Source organism: Vicugna pacos, chromosome 8 (genome assembly GCF_048564905.1).
Source record: "Vicugna pacos chromosome 8, VicPac4, whole genome shotgun sequence".
In the NCBI taxonomy this organism is placed as follows: Eukaryota; Metazoa; Chordata; class Mammalia; order Artiodactyla; family Camelidae; genus Vicugna; species Vicugna pacos.
In genome coordinates, this window is record NC_132994.1 from 59,862,501 (window position 1) to 59,883,109 (window position 20,609).

At 39.7% G+C, this 20,609-nt stretch overlaps 1 protein-coding gene across 3 annotated transcripts in view; it reads left to right on the plus strand.

Annotated features, from left to right (window-relative positions):
* The first annotated feature begins 780 nt into the window (after positions 1-780).
* Positions 781-20,609, plus strand: part of PHACTR2 (phosphatase and actin regulator 2) — a 115,174-nt gene continuing 95,345 nt past the window's right edge. For all 3 annotated transcript variants that reach the window (XM_006197757.4, XM_015247198.3, XM_015247201.3), the window contains exon 1: positions 781-1,017. In XM_006197757.4, the coding sequence (XP_006197819.2) occupies positions 972-1,017 (46 nt within the window). In that variant the 5' untranslated portion in view covers positions 781-971. The remainder of the gene's footprint in view (positions 1,018-20,609) is intronic.

The following is a 20,609-nucleotide window of genomic DNA, read 5'->3' on the forward strand; positions in this document are numbered from 1 at the left end:
AGGCTTCTCATCCATTGTAAATACCAAGAATATTTATTTGTATTCATATTTTAAAGAAGTTGGAGATTAAGATTTATTTACAGCGGGATTTAATTTAACTTTTATGGAATATTAGCTTTTAAAATAAATTACTGGGTTTTGTTTGTTTGTTTTCACCTTTTGTGTATTTTAAACACTTTGCCACCCAATTTCATGGTCTTCACAATAATTCTTGAAATACAGGAGAGGGGAGCATCCTAGAGTCTGGGTGGTAGAGGACAAAGTGTCTATTTTGTTGATCTCACACACAGATCCATCACTCAGATTGATTGCTCAACCTGATTCAGGCCACTAATACTGTTTTTAAAATTCTATTTGTGACAAGAAAGATACTTTTTTTAAACGAAAACAAATGCGCACATAACAGACATCTGAGTGCTGCAATACAGCAAACAATATGAGGAAGGAACTAACTTTAAAGAAACACATTTTCTTAAATTAAGTACCGTGACTAAGTACTTCAATTCCTTTTCTTCCAGCCCTAAAGGATCGTTTGACAGTGAACCTTTTAAGTTAAACGGGAGTCGCCAGAACTCTCTGCTACCCTGGGGCGAGGGTGGGACGGTGGGGGGGTTACGGGTCTCACAGCCCCCGCGGGCGCGGCTGGACCAGCCCCGGCCTCTCGGCTCCCCACTCCCTCGCCCCTCTCATTCCACCGCCCCCATCGCCCACTCCCCTCTCTCCTCCCCCGTGACCCTTGACCCCAGCTAATCTGCATAGAGGAATGACAGGCATCCGCTGGGCAGGATCCGCCGCGCCGGCTGCGGCCGGCGGGACTGGGAGACCCGCGAAGGGGAGAAGGTGAGGGGACCCCGCGGGCAGCTCCGCACAGGCCGGGAAATGAACGCTTGGAAATCCCTCTGCGAGCGGACCCATGATCCAAGGACCAAAAGAGCCGCGTGATCGCCGGACCTGGCCCTGCGACCCGAGACATGGGCCAGACCTCGGTCTCCACGCTGTCCCCACAGCCCAGCAGCGGTGAGTCCCGGGCGCACGCGATGCGGTCCCGCCGCGCGGGCACTGGGCTTGCTTGGGGCAGCTGGGACGGTCGAGGGCTCCTCTGCAAGCCGGGCTCTGCCCGAACCCGCCAAGTCTCGGAGAAACCCGAGAGGTAGCGCTCCCCAAAACTCTTTGTCGTGGAAAAGTGGAATGCCTTTTGGGATCCAGCCGATTTTACCTTAAAGGCACAGGCTCCATTTTCTGTACGAGATGCCTCGCTTTGGTGTTTATCTGAATCACTTCTGAGCCTGAAATTTATGAGAAACGCCATTTGCGTATTGCTTTGTTTTTAAAACGCGAAACTTAAAGAGCAAGATAAACGTGCCAACAGGTTTTTCTGTATTTACGCTTGGTTTCCGAACAGACTAGAACTGAATTCTTTCAGGCTTGTCAACTGATTTATGGTTTGTTTTTCAGAGTAGAAGTGCTGATTGCCTTCTCTTATCCTGGCAGAACGCTGAATACTTAATAAGTAACCAAAAAGTGCTTAATTGTTTCAAATGATGCTTGTTTTGTTTACGTTAGACACATAAGCTATACAATCTGGGGAAACATCTCATGAACTCAGTTATTGAGGACTAAAGTTAGTTTTATGGAAACGCGCTTAATGTTTGAGTTATATTGCCCTGTTTTAAGTTTCTTTTTTTTTTTTTTCATTTTCTTAAAAAAAAAAAAAGGGGAAGGAAGGTACGTCTGGCACTACTCCAGCAGTGCAGGGATAAACAACTTTTTGGTGGCGCTACTTGTGATTGGATAATGATATAAATTTTAAAAGTACTGTTTTGATAGTTTTCCGTCAAGAAAAAAAAAACAAAAAACCTCAAAGGGGGCATTTACGTTATTCCTCGAGATATTTGATAGAGTTTTCAAACCGGGTAAACATCAACAGGATCTTGCTGAAAGGAAATGACAGGGCACAGATGAAGGATCTTTTTTAATCAGCTCCAGGATGTCTCTAACTAGATAGACTTCTGTCATTCCCGCCTCCCTCCCCCGCTTCCCCCCACCTCGCAGGGGTTTGTTTAGATTGTAGAGCTTCCCTGCAATATCATAAGCTTTGCTCCGGCTTATGTTAATGCCTCAAGAGAACCAACCCACTGCAAAGGGGAGAAATCAGAATCCAAAAAAGATCCCATCTTTCCTTGCTATTAACGGCAAGGTTGTACAGTGAGTGCCCCAGAACAGAAGAGACTTCATACTGATGGCTTTTTTGGAAATTATGAGGGGAATGTTGATTAGAATCTTAATTTTAGTAAACTATTTTGTGCAATTAAAGCATACTTCCTTTTGTCTTACTTTAAAGCAGTGTGACTCCTTTCATTTCAAGAAGAGTTATATTTTTAAATTTCTGCACTGGCAAAGTGTGGAATTAGATCAATACTCCAGTACAACAGGTATAAAGTATTGCCCAGAATTTAGTTCTTCTGCCACAAAATATTGTTAGGGTTAATATTAGAAAAGTGAATTTTGCCTTTCCAAAAATCAAGGAATATTATATAAATGATCACTAAGATGCAGAGTAGAATCCTAAAATGTGACCTTCCTTTAATGTGCTGTAGTTCTTACCCAGGACAGCAAAAAAATACCCAGATTGCTATAATTCCTAGTAAAATGACTAATCATGTCAAAAGTTGGGCAGTTTATTTATACAAAAAGTAATTAAAACAAAAAGTTATGCTTAACCATAAAAGATGCTTCAGAGAAATATCTCATGGGATGGTGTTATGCTTAAATTGTAGGTCCTCTGTTTAGTTGATTGAAAGTTTGTATACACTGAAGTGACCAATCCTGACATCATGAGTAGAGGGTTTTGCGGTTTGTTTTGTTGGCTAAGGGATGATAGTTGTTATGGCTGAAGTCTTGGTATGGTTAAGAGCAGAGGAGTTTTCTCATGATATCCACTTAGGTTCTCTAAATTCTATCACTGTCACTCCTTTTCCCTGAAGTTTTGCCGTTAGATTCCAAATGAAAATTTAAGAAACAACCAAAACAGAACATTTGGTTGCTGTACCTAAGATTCGTAACCATGATGGTGTTCTCTGAGTCTGAGAACGTCAGACCCTCTACTCTTCCAAGTATTTCCTTCACTCCTTATTAGCTGTTTGCCACTGGCTTCACAAATGGTGTGAAGATCTTTGTTCTGTGTGACCTCAGGCACCTACCAGCTGTTTAAATCCAGAGTGGCTGCTACGGATAACTGTGGTGAGGATGATTCCCATCTTAAATGCTTTCATAGGGGAAGATCTGTTTGAGTCTGAGGAATCAATAGCACAGAGTTGGGTAGTTTTAGACTTGTTCCTTGATTTGGGCTTTTGTAAAAAGCATCACCAAAGGCCACAAGTTAGTTTGTTTTTCACTCTCTTGATTTCAGGCCCTTTTGAACCTTTCAGCTTAGGGCTGCATCTGTTTCTCTGGGATCTAAGAAGACCAGTCATAATTATTTCTGAAAATGTGCAGTTTGACTCATTATTTCTATTTTTTTAAAACAACTTTATTAACATAGTTAACATACTGTAAAATTCACAAATTGACAGTGTACAATTCATTGTTTTTCAGTATATTCACAGTGTTCTGCAGCCATCAATCCATTTTTTCCCCCATCCTTCTCAACCTCCACTCCAGGCCTTAATTATCCACTAATCCACTCTGTCTCTGTAGAGTTACTTATGCTGAACAATTTGTATCAGTGGAATCATACCACATGTGGCCTTTTGTGACTGACTTCTTTCACTTGGGATGATGTTTTCACAAGTCATCCATGCTGTACCATGTGTCAGTACTTCGTTTCTTTTTATTGCCAAATAATATTCCATTGTATTAATATATCGCATTTTATTTATCTATCCATCAGTTGATGGACATTTGGAGTATTTTTACTTCTTGGCTCTATGAATAGTGCTGCAATGAACTTCATATAAAAGTTCTTGGTGGAATCATATGGTGGATCATATGGTAACACTATGTTATGTTTCAAGGAACTGCAAGTTTTCCAAAGCAGCTGTACCATTTTACATTGCCTCCAGGAATGTATGAAGGTTCCAGTTTCTCTACAACTTCATAAAGACTTGTTATTATCTTTTTGATTATGGCCATCTTAAATAAGTGTGATGCTGTATTTAATTGTGGTTTTGATTTGCATTTCCTTACTTACGAGCGACATTGAGCATCTTTTCATGTGTTTATTGGTCATTTGTATGTCTTCTTTGAGAAATGACCGTTCAAATCCTTTGCCCAGTTTTAATTGGGTAATTTGACTTCCTATTATTGAGTTATGAGTTCTTTATATACTGGATGGAAGTCCCTTATCAGATATATGGTTTGAAAATACTCTCTCCCATTCTCAGAGCTGTAATTTCACTTTCTTGGTACTGTGATTTGCAACTTAAGTTTTTTATTGTGCCCAGTTTATCTGCTTTGTTGTTGCTGTTCTTTGTACTTTTGGTGTCATATATAAGAAACCATTGCCTAACCAATGTCAATTTACACGTACATTTTCCTCTAAGAGTTTTACAGTTACAGCTCTTACATTTGGGTCTGTGATACACCTTGAGTCAGTATGCACAGTGTGATATAAGGTTCCAGTTTCATTCTTTTGCACGTGGACATCCAATTGTCCAGGACCGTTTGTTGAAAAGACATTTCTTTCCCTATTGAATTGTCTTGGCACCCTTGTCAAAAATCAAGTGACTATATATGTCAAATTTACTTCTGAACTCTCAATTCTATCATTGATGTGTATGGCTATTAATATGCCACCCTGTCTAGATGTGTACTAAATTTTGAAACAGAAAAGAGTGAGTCTGCTCACTTTGTTCTTCTTTTCCAAATTCTTATGGTTATTCTGATCCCCTTCAGTTTTCTTATGAATTTTATAATCAGCTTGTCAATGCCTGCAAAAAACCACCTGAGCCTTTAATAGGCATTGTGTTTAACTTGTAGATCAATTTGAATAATAATTGTTCTCTTAACAGTATGAGATATTTCAGCCCATAAAGACAAATATCTTTCCATTTATTTAGATTTTTTATTTTTTCCCACGTTTTGTAGTTTTCAGTGTATGAGTCTTGTTCTTTCTTTGATAAATATATCATTTATCAATATTTTATCATCTTATGCTATTTTAAATGAAATTGTATGCTTATTTCATTTTCAGAATGTTGCTTGCTAGTGTACAGATATATGAAAATTGATTTTTATGTATTGATCTTGTACCTTGTAAATCTGCTGAACTCATTTTTTTAGTCCTAACAGTTTTTCAGTGGATTCCTTAGTATTTCTATATACAAGGTCATATTATATACAAGATTTATATACAAGGTCATGTGCAAATAGATATTTTAACTTCTTCTTTTCCATCTGAATATCTTTTATTTCTTTTCATTGTCTAAATGCCCTCACTTATTATATGGATTAATGTTAAAGAGGCAAAAGTGAACATTCTTGTCTTGTTCCTGATCTAAGGAGAAAGGCAGTCAGTCTTTCAACATTGTGTGTCATGTTAGCTGTGGGGTTTTCATAGGTGTCTTCTATCAAAAAGTTTCCTTCTATTCTTAGTTTATGAACATCTTAATCATGCAAGTGTTAGATTTTGTCAAAGGCTTTTTTTTTTTTCTTTTGGCTTCTACTGAGATGATCTTATGGTTTTTATCCTTCATTCTATTAACATGGCATAGTACATTAAGTGATTTTCAGGTGTTAAACCAACCTTGCATTCCTGGGATAAAGCCTACTTGGCTATGATGTATGTATAATCCTTTTTATATGATGTATTTGATGGTATATAATTCTTTTTCTATGTTGCTGGATTTGGTTTCCTAGTATTTTATTGAGGATTAGATTTATTATTTCTAAGCATAGGCTAAATAGGTATATCCCCATGGCTATGGCCTCATGCCTTTGAAGTGCTGAGACTTCGAGTGTTCTCATTGCCCAGTACAGGGCATGACAGATTGGATACAAAAATAGTTTGTTGAGTATATGAATGAATCAACAAATACTCTCAATGCAGCCTGACTTGAAGCCGGTGATTATAGGAATGAGAGTTGTGTATTGTTTTTATTTTTATTTTTTTACTTCAAGAATTGCATGTTGCTCTGGCTCTCTCATCTGAAGGGTGTTATCTGAATCAAGTAACTATTTATTCCAGTCTTCAGCTCCACCCCACGCCCACTATCCCACAGATTAGCTCTTGGTTGTTTTGCCAGAGCCTTTGAGTTGAAAGGGCAGACAAAGCCACTCTTTTCATTTTTTAGAAGACAAGGGAATAAGTTAGTAAAATACGTAGGATCCCACCTAGACTGTGATAGAACGTCTCTATATCTATCTCTATTTCTGGGTTTCCATATTTTTGTCAAGGCCTTATTTTTGTCCTGCCTGGGTTATTTATCCATTTCCTTGTAAAGTCAGTATTAGAAGAAATCATAAAGGCAAAAATGTATAGTTTATTTTTCTTAATGAAAATAACATGCACATGGTCAAAAGTCAAACTTTACCAAAAGTGAATTTTGTTATTTTATTTTATTCTCTCCCAGACCCCCAGTTCTTTTTTAATTATAATGCAGCATGAACAACTTTTTTTCATTTGAGACCATTTTTATTCATGTATAATCTTTCTCAAAGTATAAGCAAGACATTATGCTTACTGCTCTAGAGTTTGAGTTTTTCATGTAATGTAACTTGAAAATATTTCTATATTGATGTTTTTAATCTATAAACAATATTATAATATGTGGATATATCATAATTTCCTTTAAAAGAACTCTATTGTGTTTTTACATTTTATGTTTGTATTTTTATATTGTTCTGGAGTTCTTTTGTGTGTGTGCTGTTATGAACAAAGCTGAAATGAACATCCTTATCTAAATATCTCGCACTATGTGTACCAGTAAAATCCTTGCGATGAAATTGCTGGGTCAAAAGATTTGTAGTGTTTGAATAGACTTTGCTGAAGTGCTCTCTAAGAGCTGTGTCAGTAGATCTGCTCACTAGATGAGATTTCCTCTTTCTGCACTCTCTGACCAACACTGCATATCAGGGTCTCTCTTAAAGCATATGGCCCTTTTTGAGAAATAGAAGTCACTCCCTCTGGGTGAGGCAGCCCTGCAGGCATATGGTTTAACAAGTGGTACATTAGCAGGAATTCAGCCCCAGCTCACTCCCTTGTCTAGTTGTCCTTGTGCAGTGAACACTCTGCACAACTCTATAGGACCACAAAGTTGTGTATAATTAACTTTTAACATTCCTGGTAAATCTATATGTTAAAAAGTAGTATCTCATTTTGATTATAAGTGAAATAGGGCATTTGTATTTCTTTTTCTCAGAATTGCCTATCTATAGCTTTTCCTTATTTTATGTTTTCTTTTCTCAAAGATTTGTATGTTAAGATTAGCCTTATGTCTGTTATATATTGTGAACATTTTTTGTGTTTTTAATACTCTTATGTATTTTTTAATATAAAAACTAAACTTTCATGGAGTCAAATCTATCCTTTTCTTTCTTACAAACTGAAATTATCAAGAAACACGTTTTCCTTTCCTATTTTTCTCATATTTGAATATTTAATCTCTGTAATTTATTATAAAGTGAGTGATTTAATGATATCAAGTCCTTAAAGTTCTGCATGGCAAAAAACCCATCATCAGCAAATCGGAAAAGGAAAACATGAAGTTGACAAAATATTTGTATTGTATATAGAAAACAATGACTAATAGCTTAATGTTGTAAGACTTCTTAAAAATCAGTAAGAAAAAGAAATCAATAATAAAAGATTCAAATAGAAAAATGAGTAAAGAACATGAATAGGAATTTTTCAAAATAGCCAGTGGCTATAACTGTGAACTCACTATGGGTCAGGAATTATTCTGAGTGCTTTGCTTGAATTAACTTTTTAATCCTCACAGCATCCATAGAGAGTCACTACTATTAATATCCCCATTTTGCAGATGAGGAAAACTGAAGCATGAGAGTTAAGTTCACTTGCCCACGTTACTTAACCGAAGAAGAAATGCGAAGTAACTATTTGATGTAATGAATAAAGTATAAGCAATTCAATAAAAAAGAAAATGGGTGCCATTCATCACCTATGAACTTAGTAAAGATTAAAAGGAATGATTTCCAGGAGGTGATTGTCTTGTGGTAGTTTGAATTGGTACAGCCTATCAGAGAGCAGCTTAGTAATATATATTAAAAATACTAAAATGTGCATATACTTTTACAAACATTGTAAAGATAGTAAATATTTGTTCACTGGAGCAATGTTTATCAAAGACAAAGATTAAGAATAACCTAAAATAGTCAGATGGAAAGATATTTGTTGAATTAATTGAGATATAGTTAGATAATAGAATAAGCCATTTAAACATGATGTAAAACTATATTTGAAAAGTGACTTTCATAATAAACAAAAACGTGAAAAGGCAGTTTTTAAAGTTATACGATTCTATTTTTTAAAATATATACAAAAAGAAAAATATATATGGACAGAGACAAAGGAGGACATTCATTTATAAGGAAAGCAGTGTGACAGTCCCGGGTTTCCCCTGCTTTGGATATGGTCACATCAAGAGTCCACCTGGACCCCCGGACCTCTCTGGAATTAAAGCCGTGAGCTGACCTGCAACTGTGTTAGTTTTTCTCTAGCTGTCATGGAATCTGACTCAGCTTTAAATCCAACAGCTGGTTTTCAACCTGTTTTTCTTTTTAACTTGTTCTAGGTTATAGGTTCTAATATAGCCATCTGCTTTTTAGGTTTGATTTTCTTAGTCTGTTTGATCATAATGTGATTGTCGGTCTGTTGGAGAGAAAGAGGAGTGAGCAAATTTGAATCTCAACTACTTCTCTTTGGTCCATTGCTCATCAGGTCTGGCCAGTGAGTTTTCAGCTTAAATTTATACTATCTCCAGCAGTCTGAAAAGATAGTAGCCAATGGGTGAGTCAGACTTCATGCTTTGCCTACTTAATGCAGGAGAAAAGGAGTTAAGAAGCCTGGACTGTTGGTCCTCTAATTAAGCCTCTTTAATCTGAATAGAGGAAAAGTTCCAACATGTTTTCCTGACCCGGGAAACTTTCGTGTAACTGGCTACTTGAGAGTTGCTCTTCTTGAGAGTAAAGTTTCATATTTAGTGAAGAGGTAACTTATGTAAAAGTGATACTGAGATAGAAATGGTCCTAAGAAAATAAACACTACTTGGTTGCCTCACCCCCAACCCCCATCTGAAGCAGGGGAACCAGAAAAACAACAGTTTTTGTTTCCCAGAAGAGAATGGACGGATATCATTAAAAGTTGGGTCTAACCATTATCGTTTATATTTGTAAACTACTCCTCCATTTATTTTGATTTCAAGGGACTGGAAGTTTTTATTCATATAAACCTTCTGGCAGATAAAACATTGCAACCCTTAATACTACGAAAATGGTATATCCTGCAAATCAGCTCATTTTGTGAGGGGTTAGTAAGAAGGAAGAAAGAGTGGCACTTATATCTGACAGACAGTTCCTGAACTGAAGTAATTAAGGTGTGAGGGACCATGCTAGGCTGTGGGGGAAGAGTCAAAGGTAAATCATGCACAGACCCTGCTCACAAGGGTCTGAGCCTAGGAGATACTTAGGGAAGGGAAGATGTGCAGAAATGAGGCTAGAAGGGAAGGGACCCCAGAGAACTGTGGGAACAAACCAGAGAGGTGGAAAAGTACCGAAGGGGGACAAGAATTCAGGCTCTGAGATGGAGAGGGTTGGAAGGCAAGAGTGCAAGACACAGGCAGTGGGAACCATGGAAGGCTTTTTATCAAGTGAGAGAAATGATGAGAGCTTTTACTTCAAAGGGCTGAATCTGCCTGTTGCTTGCGTTGTTGATTTCATGGGGGAGACTGAAGGCAGGAACCAAGAGGTAGACTGCGTTAATCCAACAAGGTGAGGTGAACTCCTGACCTGGAGGGTGGCTGGAGAAGTGCGAGTAGGGTGATGCCCAAGTTTATATCTGCATCTCTGCCCTCTCCTTGTGCTCCAGGCTCAAATAGACGAGTGCCTATTTCACAGGTCTGTTCCAGTTCTTAAGGGGCATCTCACAGGTAACGGGTCTAAACAGAATCCTTTATTTTGCCCTCCAAACTGGTTTTTCCCTTGACTTCCTCCATTTCACCAAATGATACCTCCAACCACTCTCTTATTCTAGACAAAAATCTAAAAGTCATCCGTGGGGTTTTCCCTTTCTTGTTGACATTGATCTATCAACTTGTTCTGCCCATTTTTCTTCCAAAATGTATCTCATGTGCACTCACTTCTCCCTCTCTCTACTGCCACAGTCCAAGCCCTGGCCACTCCTCGCATGGACCACTGCAGTGAGCTGGGGCTGGTGTCCTGCTTCTGTTCTTAGCCTTCTGCAAGTCATTTTCCACATAATAGCTAACGTAATTTTTTAAAAACATAAATCATGTCATTTCCTTACTCAGAACCTTCCTATGTCTTTCCATTGCATTTAGAATGAAATCCAGATTTCACCCTGCGGCTGTATGATCCCTGACCCCTCCCATCTCCCTGGCCCACCTCTCCCCCCCAGCCCTGCCTCCCTCCACAGCTTCACTCCCTTTTTAGTTATCACACAAGCTTGGCTCACTCTTACCTGTGGCCTTGGCATTTGCTGCTCCCTGTTAGCCCAGGGCATCTGGGACCCTCTCCCCCTGGCTCTTTCCAAATCTGGTTCTTTGCTTCCAGTTCCCCTCATTATCCCTTAAACAGGGACCTCTCCTGCCCACCCCTCAGTCACACTTCTCTGCTCTTTCATTGCACTTATCACTCAGATTATCATGTGTGTTTGTTTGTGTGTGTGTGTGTTTATTTGTTCATTGTCTCCTTTCACTAGGACCTAAGTTCCGGGAGCTGAGGACTTATCTGTCTTGTTCCCCAATGTGTCTCCTTATTCCTAGATATGCCTGACACAAAAATGGTGAAATAAATGAACAGCTCTGTTTGGCCAGATTGTAAATTAGTAGAGTGGTAGGAACTGATCAGAAAGTTTAGTAGCATCCAAGAAATGCAGAGTTGTTTAAACTGATTCTTGAGTATTTACCTCCAATCTCTGAATAGCTTGCTTACGTGGCTAATTATTGATTGTTCAGCTTGACACATCAGTACTGACCTCACAGTATGAAAATTAAAGACATAGCTTCCTTTTTCACACCTCCTCTCACCCCTGCCCCCACCCCAATCACGCATTTCCCATCCTCCCACATTCTCATCTTCTTAACATTGTTGCTGTACATTGGATCAGATCAGTATTCCTTATAACTGCGTAAGAGCTGATGACAGCTAAGCCTCGAGGTAACCTGTTACTACTTTTTCCTTCCTGCAGAGTTTTTGCTTTCCCTGTTTGTGCTTTTGCTTGCTAAGGGTCCTATATACTCATCCCCAAACCTTTCCCCAGTGACACGGGTCTCTTCTCAGTATGTCCAGACAATTTTGTTATCCTTTCAAGTTCTTCTTTGAGAAGTTTATCTGAGGTCTTTGTTCTGTTCCAATTTAGACGGTGTTTCCTCTAAGCCTGCTGCCCAGCTGTTGCGCTGGGATCTCTTTTCATATCATCCCGGGGATTCCTTCCACTTCCCTCTTATGTTGGATCTCCACATAGCTGGAGCCATGTCTGATTTCTTTCTGCAGCTAGTTCCTTATTTTGGCAGAGCACCCAGATAGCATCTTGAGAAAAGCTCATGGGGCTTTTTCTTTTCTTTTCTTTTTTGAGACCTTGTATTTGAAACTGCCTGTTTTTCTGGCTTCCTACTTAGTTAGCAATTTGGCTGGGTCATAAGGTTGAGCAAACTTGCTGTATATGCACAAACACCCACCATCACTTATTATTCATCACAATTAACATTTTCTCTCTCTTTATCCATAAGACTAGTTTTTTGTTTTTTTTTTTCAGTAGTTTAGCAAATAGTTCTTAATTAATTTCAAAAGATTTTCTTGGATGATTGTCACACAAGAACTCAGTTTTGACCTTTTTTTGTTGTTATGGTTTAAAGACATTTTATGAGCATTTAAAAGTTTTATAGCTGAACAGAATAGGTTAATTAAAATACGTTTACTGTGATAGTAATCTGCTGCTGGTTTTTTTTTAAAGGATTCATGTTTAAGATCTGTATAGAATAACTAATTTTCCTGTATTTTGTGCATGTTATTTAAGGGTGTGTCATCCTCATGGGATACTGGTCTGGCTAGGGTATTACAACTGAAAGTTGGTACTTCACAGACTTACCTGATTCTGAGAATTACCTAATATGCTTGCTAAAAATACTCATTTCTGGGCTCCATATTCTAGGCCAGTAAAGTCAGAATCTTTTGGAGAGGGACCTCAGAATCTGGGTTTTCAACAAGTATTACAGAAGATTCTTGAAGTGAGAAATCTCTGGAGATTAGCAGTATTTAGAGGGTGGCTTCGCATGACGATTTCTCTTCATTAACAACGCGCGTATCTTCCTTTGACTGGAGGTAGAAATTACAAACTGTCCAGTTCAAAACACTAATGTTCTGTACCCAGTGCCTTGATGAATTTGGTCATTAATATGTCTTGTTCACGAGCAAGTACTCCCATTGCCAAGAACAATTTTGGCACAATCTCATTGCCAGGAAATTTTTTGCTCTTACGTACGTTTTATTAATATTATAAGCTGCAAAATAATTCATTTCCCGCAGTCACGTTTGAGCTAAATGCAGTTCCATTCAAAGGGAAAGAGTTTCAGTAGAAGGGCAATTACTGTTTAAGGAAAAGGCACAGAATTTCAACTCTGTGGACTTTTCAGGAAGACCCCCTGTGAACTTCATCTGAGGTAGCTGCCTGCTAATTACTTATCGAGGAACCAAAGTCAAAAGAACAGGGCGCTCGATGAAAACAGGTGTTTAATAATGAGTGGGAGGAACTGTAAGAAAGATTTCAGTAAAACATATTTCTAAAAAGGAGGCCGGGCCCTTTTCTCTTTCAGAAATGTGGGCAGCAAATTGTCAAAACTCCAAAAGGAAGCAATCATTTATGTAAAAATTCTTTTCATATGTTCCTTTTTGGAAACGTTTGCCTTTTTATTTTTGCCTCAGTGCTTTCCGGGGTCTTTCCTTTCAGTAGTGTGCCTGTTGGCAGTACATCACCCACTGTGGGGTCAACTCCAGGCAGTTTTAATTGGGATCTTTTAAAACAGTCTCTCAGCCTCTCTGAGGAAGGCCAGCGTTGTTTGTCCAAGGTGTTCTGAGCAAGGCCTTGGACCTTCCTTCCAGAATAAAAACGTTTCTGACAACAGCTGGGTAGCCCCACAGGACTGAGAAGGACAATTTCAGTTCGCTGTTGCCAATTCCATCTATTCAAAGCGATTTTGTGTTTTTCAAGATCTCTTCTACATCTGTAAAGTTAACTTGTGCTGACCTGCCCATCTGTCTGGGGACGAGCCGGCTGAGGATGGAAACTTGGAAGAAGGCAGAACGAGTTAACGGGGCTCATGTCGAACGTTCCTGCAGGCCCAGCTGAGCTGTGTTTCATTTTCCTAAAGTCTCCTGAAACGGAATTGTATACATATGTGCGCAACTGGTGTTCTGTCTCTTGGAAAGTATTTGGCTGCCAGTTCTTTGAAAGAAAACACAAAAGGGATAAAATCAAACTTGAGATTTTAAAAAAGAATCTAGAGCTGTGCCCTTTTAGAAAACCGAACCCCCTTTAGTCATCCAACCGCAGAATGTCAGAACACGTTATACCTCATTTTTCAAATGACGGTGTTTTAATTTACAAAGGCATCATAACGTCAGCAGAGCACAGAAGCCTTGGAAGAAGCTCCCTCTCCCCTCTTAGGTGGGGAGAGGTAGAGGTGAGGTTGAAAGCCGTGGGACGTTTTCTCTGCCTTCGTTGTATGAATAAGTAGCTTTATAGACAATAGTAAATGTACTTAGTTTGCGAGGGCTGCCATAACAAATTACCACAGACTGGGTGGCTCAAACAGCCGAAATTCATTTTCTCACAGTTTTGGAATCCAAGAACTTAGAACTTAGAGGTCCAAGATCAAGGCTTGTTTTCTTCTGAGGCGTCTCCGTGGCTTGAGGATGCCACCTTCTCCCTGTGTGGTCTTTCCTCTGTGCCCACGCACACCCACGTCCAAACTTCATCTTCTTATAAGGACACCAGCCCTTCTGGATTAGGGCCCACCCATAGGACCTCACTTTCCCTTAATTACCTCGCTAAAGGCCATATCCAGTACAGTCACACTCTGAAGTACCTGGAGTTAAGACTTCAGCATACGAATTTGGAGGGGGGACACAATTCAACCCATGACAGTGTCCTTAAAAGATGTTGACAAACTGGGATCCATTCACCATGGCCCATAAGCACACTGGATCCATTGTCTTTATTCTGGTTTCTTCATTTCCACTCCTCAACAGATTATAGCCTCTTCCCTGCTCACCTTCAACGGTGCCACATGCTCTGTAGAGACGACTTGAGTAAGAGGATGCGCTGGTGATGTTTCAGCCATGACAACCAACCAGTGTCCCTAGGCAGTGCCACTCAAGAAGTAAAGCATAGAATATAAAGAGTATATAGAGTAAAAAAAAAAAAAAGAAGTATATAGGGTCAGATTGGAAAATAGTCTTAACGAACATTGTATTTCTGCTAAAAGAAATAATGACCAGTGTCTTGTGATCGGAACACCAAATTGATTTGAGTAATGCTGAGAGCGGGGGAAAAAAGCTTATCAAGATTCTCATTCTAGTGTGGTCAGCAGCTGAACGCATGCTACCTGACTAGTTTTATGATCTTCTTTGAGGGCGTCTATTTAGAGAAATGTCTTGTTCCCAGATGTCACTCCATGTATATTTTTTCTTTTCAGTATTTGATTTTTCTTACTTTGTATGCTTTCATTGTCTTAGATGTGTTTGCTATCCAGCAGAATGACATGTCTCTTCACAAAGAGCTGCTAAAATAAGAAAGACAATGAATAGGGATGCTAAAGAAAGATAGTGTTTAAACACCTGTCAAAGTAAAACCAGAACAAGAATGTTCTTACCAGAAAATGTAGCAGCCCCATTGTGTCGGGTTAGAAATCCAAAGATGATACATATGTGACTAAACACCTTTGTATCATGTCCCATACACACTGCAAAATACCAGAAGGCTTTCATTGATACCTCCTTATCTTTTGTTAAGTTTCACAGGACACTCTTCATTGAGATGGACAGTTTGGGTGCACTTGCTCATCTTGTCACAAACCATGAAGATAATGCTTCAGAAGTACACTCAACTCTTTGAAGTTCAAAATCCCTTAATTTAAGTGGAATAGGTCCCTCAAGCCAGTTAAGCACACAAGTAAGATATGGGTGCATCTGAATCTAGCAATCCTAGGTCCTCTCTTAAAAGGATTTAAAACTCTCCAGTAACCTCAAAAATTATTTAATTTTTTAAGGCATCTTTTGGACCAGGGGTTTCCTAAAAGTTAGATCTTCAGATGGCTGAGATAGAAAACATTGCCAAAAAAGCTGCATGCAAGACCCAATTCTTTTGGGTCTTGATCTGAGTCCAAATAGTGATGGGCTGGGGGTGGGGGTGGGGGACTTTTAGCCAAGCCTCCATCCCTATTAGTTGTGACTGTCACTTTCATCTTTTAAGGCATTTTGCAGATTAGAATCTGCTGAACACTCAATCTAAGAAAGGTTAAAAGTCACAGAACATTAGTGTTCTTTCAAGTGAGAATACTTCACGTGGATCCAAGACCCTGATGTTTCAGATGCAAAATTCAGTATCCTAAGGCTTAGAAATGCAGTCTTATTATACAATGAAAATAATGGATAAGGATTTAATTAATAATTACTTATGGTTTTGCAGTACCAGTCCAACTTTATTTTTATTGCTAGGGACCTAGTCCTAGGGGCAAAGAAAAAGAGCCCAAGATTCCTGGTAGATCTGAAAAAGAGAAGGGTGCAGAATAAACAGAGGCTTCCTTTGCAATGATTTCTCAGCCAGTCCAGCAGGTAACAATTCCCAGTAAACAGGAGTGCTTCAGGACTTCGCCGCTTATGTTGAGCATGAAAGTGACCTTAACTGCAAAGGATCTGAGGTTAACAGAGTCACAAGACAGAACTTTTTTTTCCTCTTTAGATTTTGACATTAGTCATATTTGGAAACAGGAGTAAAATGCAACTTCCTGTGTTTGGCAGCTATAGCAGAAAGAAAAAAGGGAAAAATACAAACAAAACAAAAGCACTAGAAGCAATGGTAGCTTGTAGCCCAGCTAGATTGTAGACAGTTTTATAACTAAATTTTCGATGTGAATCACTAAGTATTTTTTTAACCAAGTAAGCAACCAGCCTTCTGAATAAAATAGATTGTCTTTTTTTAACATTACTTTTTTTTTTTTGCAGGTATAAGTGTAAAAAATAAAAAGTGCAACTTTCTAGCTGGTGGGAGATAGAGCCGAGTTCAGGTCTAGCTACTCTCTCCAATCCTTGTAGGTGATGTTGACCTTCTTGCTTCGTTCCTTCCCTTAGTCCAGGGCATTCCTGCTGTAGGATGATGGGGATCTCCCTTAAGTGCTAGTTGGTCTCAGCAGCTCCCAGCAATTGTCTTAAGAACAGTGGAGAACACACGTGGCTCCAGGTTGGAGTCTGTTTTGCTGGGGGTGGGGGGGTGGGGGGGGTGTTTTTGTTTTCCTGAAGCTCTTTGGAAGACCAGGAAAATAGCTTTCAAAGAAATTTCAGTACCCCTGTTGCTCCAGATTAGAAATAATCAATCCATTTCTATCATTTATTCTCTCCAAACCTTTTACTAAAAGCCTCCTTCCCACTTGCTTAGAAGTGGGAAGCGCTGACCTTTCTTGAACATTGGTATGACCCCTCACCTAGATTCTTTCCGTTACCCTAGCAACGACCCAAATGGTAAATTGTATTATCCCTTCCTGTGGATGAGGCAAAGACTCTGAAAGGTTGAAGGACTTTTCCAAGTTTTCCAGCTAGGATGTGAAGGAAAGATGATTCAGTTAAAGTCTTTTTGGCCCCAAAGCCCTTGTTTTTCCTCTACGGTACTCACAGTTCTGTGTTTTTACTCACATGACTGTTATTTTTTTTTAAGCATATAAATAGTGTTACCTGGGTGCCAAATAAGCTAAAGAATTAAAACAAAACATTTTCTTATTTCTCTGGAGATTTTAATATAGAGCAGCATGTCAGCCATCTCTCCATTTGTGTTGGCCCCCATTAAGATAGTGGTGTAATAGGAGAGAGTCGATACTCAACTAAAAGTTGAGATAGGAGAGGCGGTGCTTTCTGTTTCGACTGAGCACAAAGTACCTGGTTGCTGGTCTTGGAAGTGATTCTCGTAACTGAGATGTTGCACTGTGCAGTCAGATATTTGCCCCCAGAGGACTCTGTCATTCTACCAGTTTCTGATGTATTTAGTGAACTGAAAGTATGAAGTAGCAACGCAGAGCTCAACATCCTTCATGATGTTATCTTATGGAAGAATCTGATTGAAGGTTAAAAATACGGTTTCATGATTTTCTAAACGGTTTCCTAGTTTTCTGAGAGATTCAAGTTCTCACGTGTAATGCTGAAAAGAGTGGAAAAAATGAAAGCAGTTGGGTTTAGTTCCAATTTAGTGAGAGAGTTAACCTTCCCTAGTTTCTTTACCTTGAAAGTGAGTTGCCTCTGACTTACCCAGTTAGGAGAAAGAAGGCGGAGACTGAAGACAAGTCTGAGATGCCTGATGTGCTTAGAGTGTTTAGAGAAGGAAGGAGGCGACGTCAGAGTGGTCGCCTCTTAAAAGAGGCAAAGAATGGGTAGTTTCTTAAAAAAAAAAAAAAGGAGGTAGTAATTTTCACCATTCATCGCTGTGTGGAAATAGAAAGGTCTTAAAAGATTATTTTCCTATCTAAATGATTTCAACTGTGTTTTCAGGGATCTACCTTTGCTGATTGTCTTTTAAACTTGTTTAAAATGATCCAGTAAGTAGCAATTGTTTGTTCACCTGAAACGTTTGTCACCAACGTGTGTACCATTCTTCTGAGGGGTAATCATCCTTCCTGCTGGCTTTGATATTGTCTCAATTTACAACTTTAGTGTTTGTTATATTATCTTTCAAAATATTTGGAATGCTGCAGGAAGGCACTGTTGGAAACAATTTCCTCTGTGTGAAAAGTCGAAAGACCTGCTAAAATAAATCATAGCCAAGATAGGCCAGGCCGTGTAAATTATTGCCAAGCATTTGTCCATGACTTAGTTATTCATTTTGTAAATGTTTATGAACCAATTTCTGTGGCTTACATACAGGGTGGGGGGCATCACCGGGAATAAAACCCTTCCGGTCTCTGTCCTCATGGGACTCCTGATACGGTAGAGGGGATTATTAATTTTTCTTCATATACTTACTCCTTGAAGAGGCAGTCTTTCCCCCTCTACTCACTTAATAAGAACAATTAAAAATAATGTTACTGCTTCTGGAAAAGTCAATGAGTTGTGACTGGCTACTTCTGAAGCTCAATTATGGGCTTTCTTCATCATTCTGGTACACATTCAACATTCCTTCAAGCCAGTATTGAAATTTTTAATAAAAATGATATCAGAAAAGAATTTTGGAATAAGCGTGTTGGCTTGATGGTGCCCTAATTGGATTCAGAGCCTTTCAGTGTGGTTTTGTACCCAGCTCCTGCTGGTACAGCCCGTTCTCTGGAATGTTTGCTTGACACACATGTCATTTTCAAGAAAGAAACCAAAATAGAACATCTCTTAAGTGGGATATCTTTAGTGACTATATTGGAGAAAAAAATTAAAATCAACCTAAAGGCATCATTACTGTAAAATTTTCTTTTAAAAAAAACGACTGATGGAATCGTTTCTCTTTCACTCTCTCTCTTGCTCGCTCTCTCTCTCTCCCCCCACCCCCCGTCCTTCCATCTCTAGAGAATTAGGTGTACAAACTAAGGAATGTTAATCCTTTCTTTTCAGTGACCTTTAATCATTTCCCGCTTAATTGAGATAGGGTGTTTCTACCTTTTAAGCAATGTTATGAAACTAGACAAAATCTCTGTATGCTTAAACAGTGTTATCCTGGATTTTAACTCCGAACTTGGAGACCATTTCATGCCATGCCCATCAAGAGAACTAACGCTCCCTGGCCTCACTGCGAGCCCACGTCCCCTGTGCTCTGAGTACCTGCCATATTTGGGTATCAGAATGGATGGTTGCCAGGATGACATCAGCCCCCATCATAGTCCAGAAGCCTCCTAAGGGCGGAGATCAATCCATCTTTGCTCACTATCATAGCCCCAGTGCATTAGCTTGTCTATTGTAGTTACTCAATAAATTCATTAGGAGTGGATGACTCCATTCCGCCATAAGCAGATTTTCCTACATCCTCATCTTTTCCAGGACTTCTCCTTCATTCTCTGTCTCATTTTGGCTGAAGCCCACCTCTCCTTGGCTGCTCTCCCCTGTTGAGAGAGGCTCAGTTTTCCTCCCCGCCTCGCTGTTGACCTTCGATCCACTCCTGATAGCTCTTCCTGCCTGTTTTGCTTCCACTGTTGTGTGGATTCTCATCTGAAAGGCACGCCATCCTGCTGAGCTGCTCTTCCCATCTTGCTGCCGCTGTCATTTCCTGCCGTCCTGGTGACTTCCTCATACTCCCCGCGTGAGGCTCAGGCTCTGCTTCTCCACCCAAGCCTGGCCGTGATCCTGAGGGCACTCGGTTCCCATGTGTTACTCTGTTCTCTCCTGGATCTTTGCTTTCTCCCTCCCTCCAGCCTCTTTCTTCTTAGCCCATAAACATGCTTGAGTGACCCCCCCCACTACGCTTTGTGCATTTAAAACAAATAAATAAACTTTTCCCTTTATCTTATGTTCTTAGTACAGAGTCTAAGGTGTTTTTTTTTAATTGAGTAAAGGCTGCTGCCTCCTTCATGTGATCATTCCCTAAGAGGTGTTCCCTAACTTACCTGTGCTTTTATTCAGAAGACCACCCCAAATAACTTCAACTGTGACTTCTTGCTGCTGTGCCAATGATGTATTTCTGATTGTCTGCGGACACTGTCCCCTGAATGTCCGTGGTGCCTGAACACAAGTTTTCTCCAAGTCCTCATCTCTTCTTGACATCCATCACGTCCTCGAAGAGGTCCCCCCTTGGAGTTGCCTGTGACTTCTCCAAGCAGCCCTTTGGTCTCCTTACTTCTTCCTTCTCAATGTCTCTTGGATCTAGTCATCACTTCCAATCCATTTTCACTGCGCCTGTCCAAGTTCAGGTGCCTGGGTTGTCACCGCCACTTCTTAACTGAATGACAGAGATATAAATCTGAGTGCCTTGGGGTCTCTTTATGACTAATTGACGTAATTCTCCCAGCATTCTGCCTCCATTGCAGGAGTCTTCAGCTTCTATCTCCCAGTGTCCTGCGCCTCATTGTATAAGGCTGTAGGTTTCATTTCTGCCTTGCGGAGGATAGTCCAGAATTGTACACGTGGCCACCAGTGTCCTTACAGAACGTGATGTGACTGCCAGGCTGACTGTAGGACCGCAGAGAGAGTCAGTCCCATCATACATAGATTCTCCTGGATCTTTTGACCCAAAGATA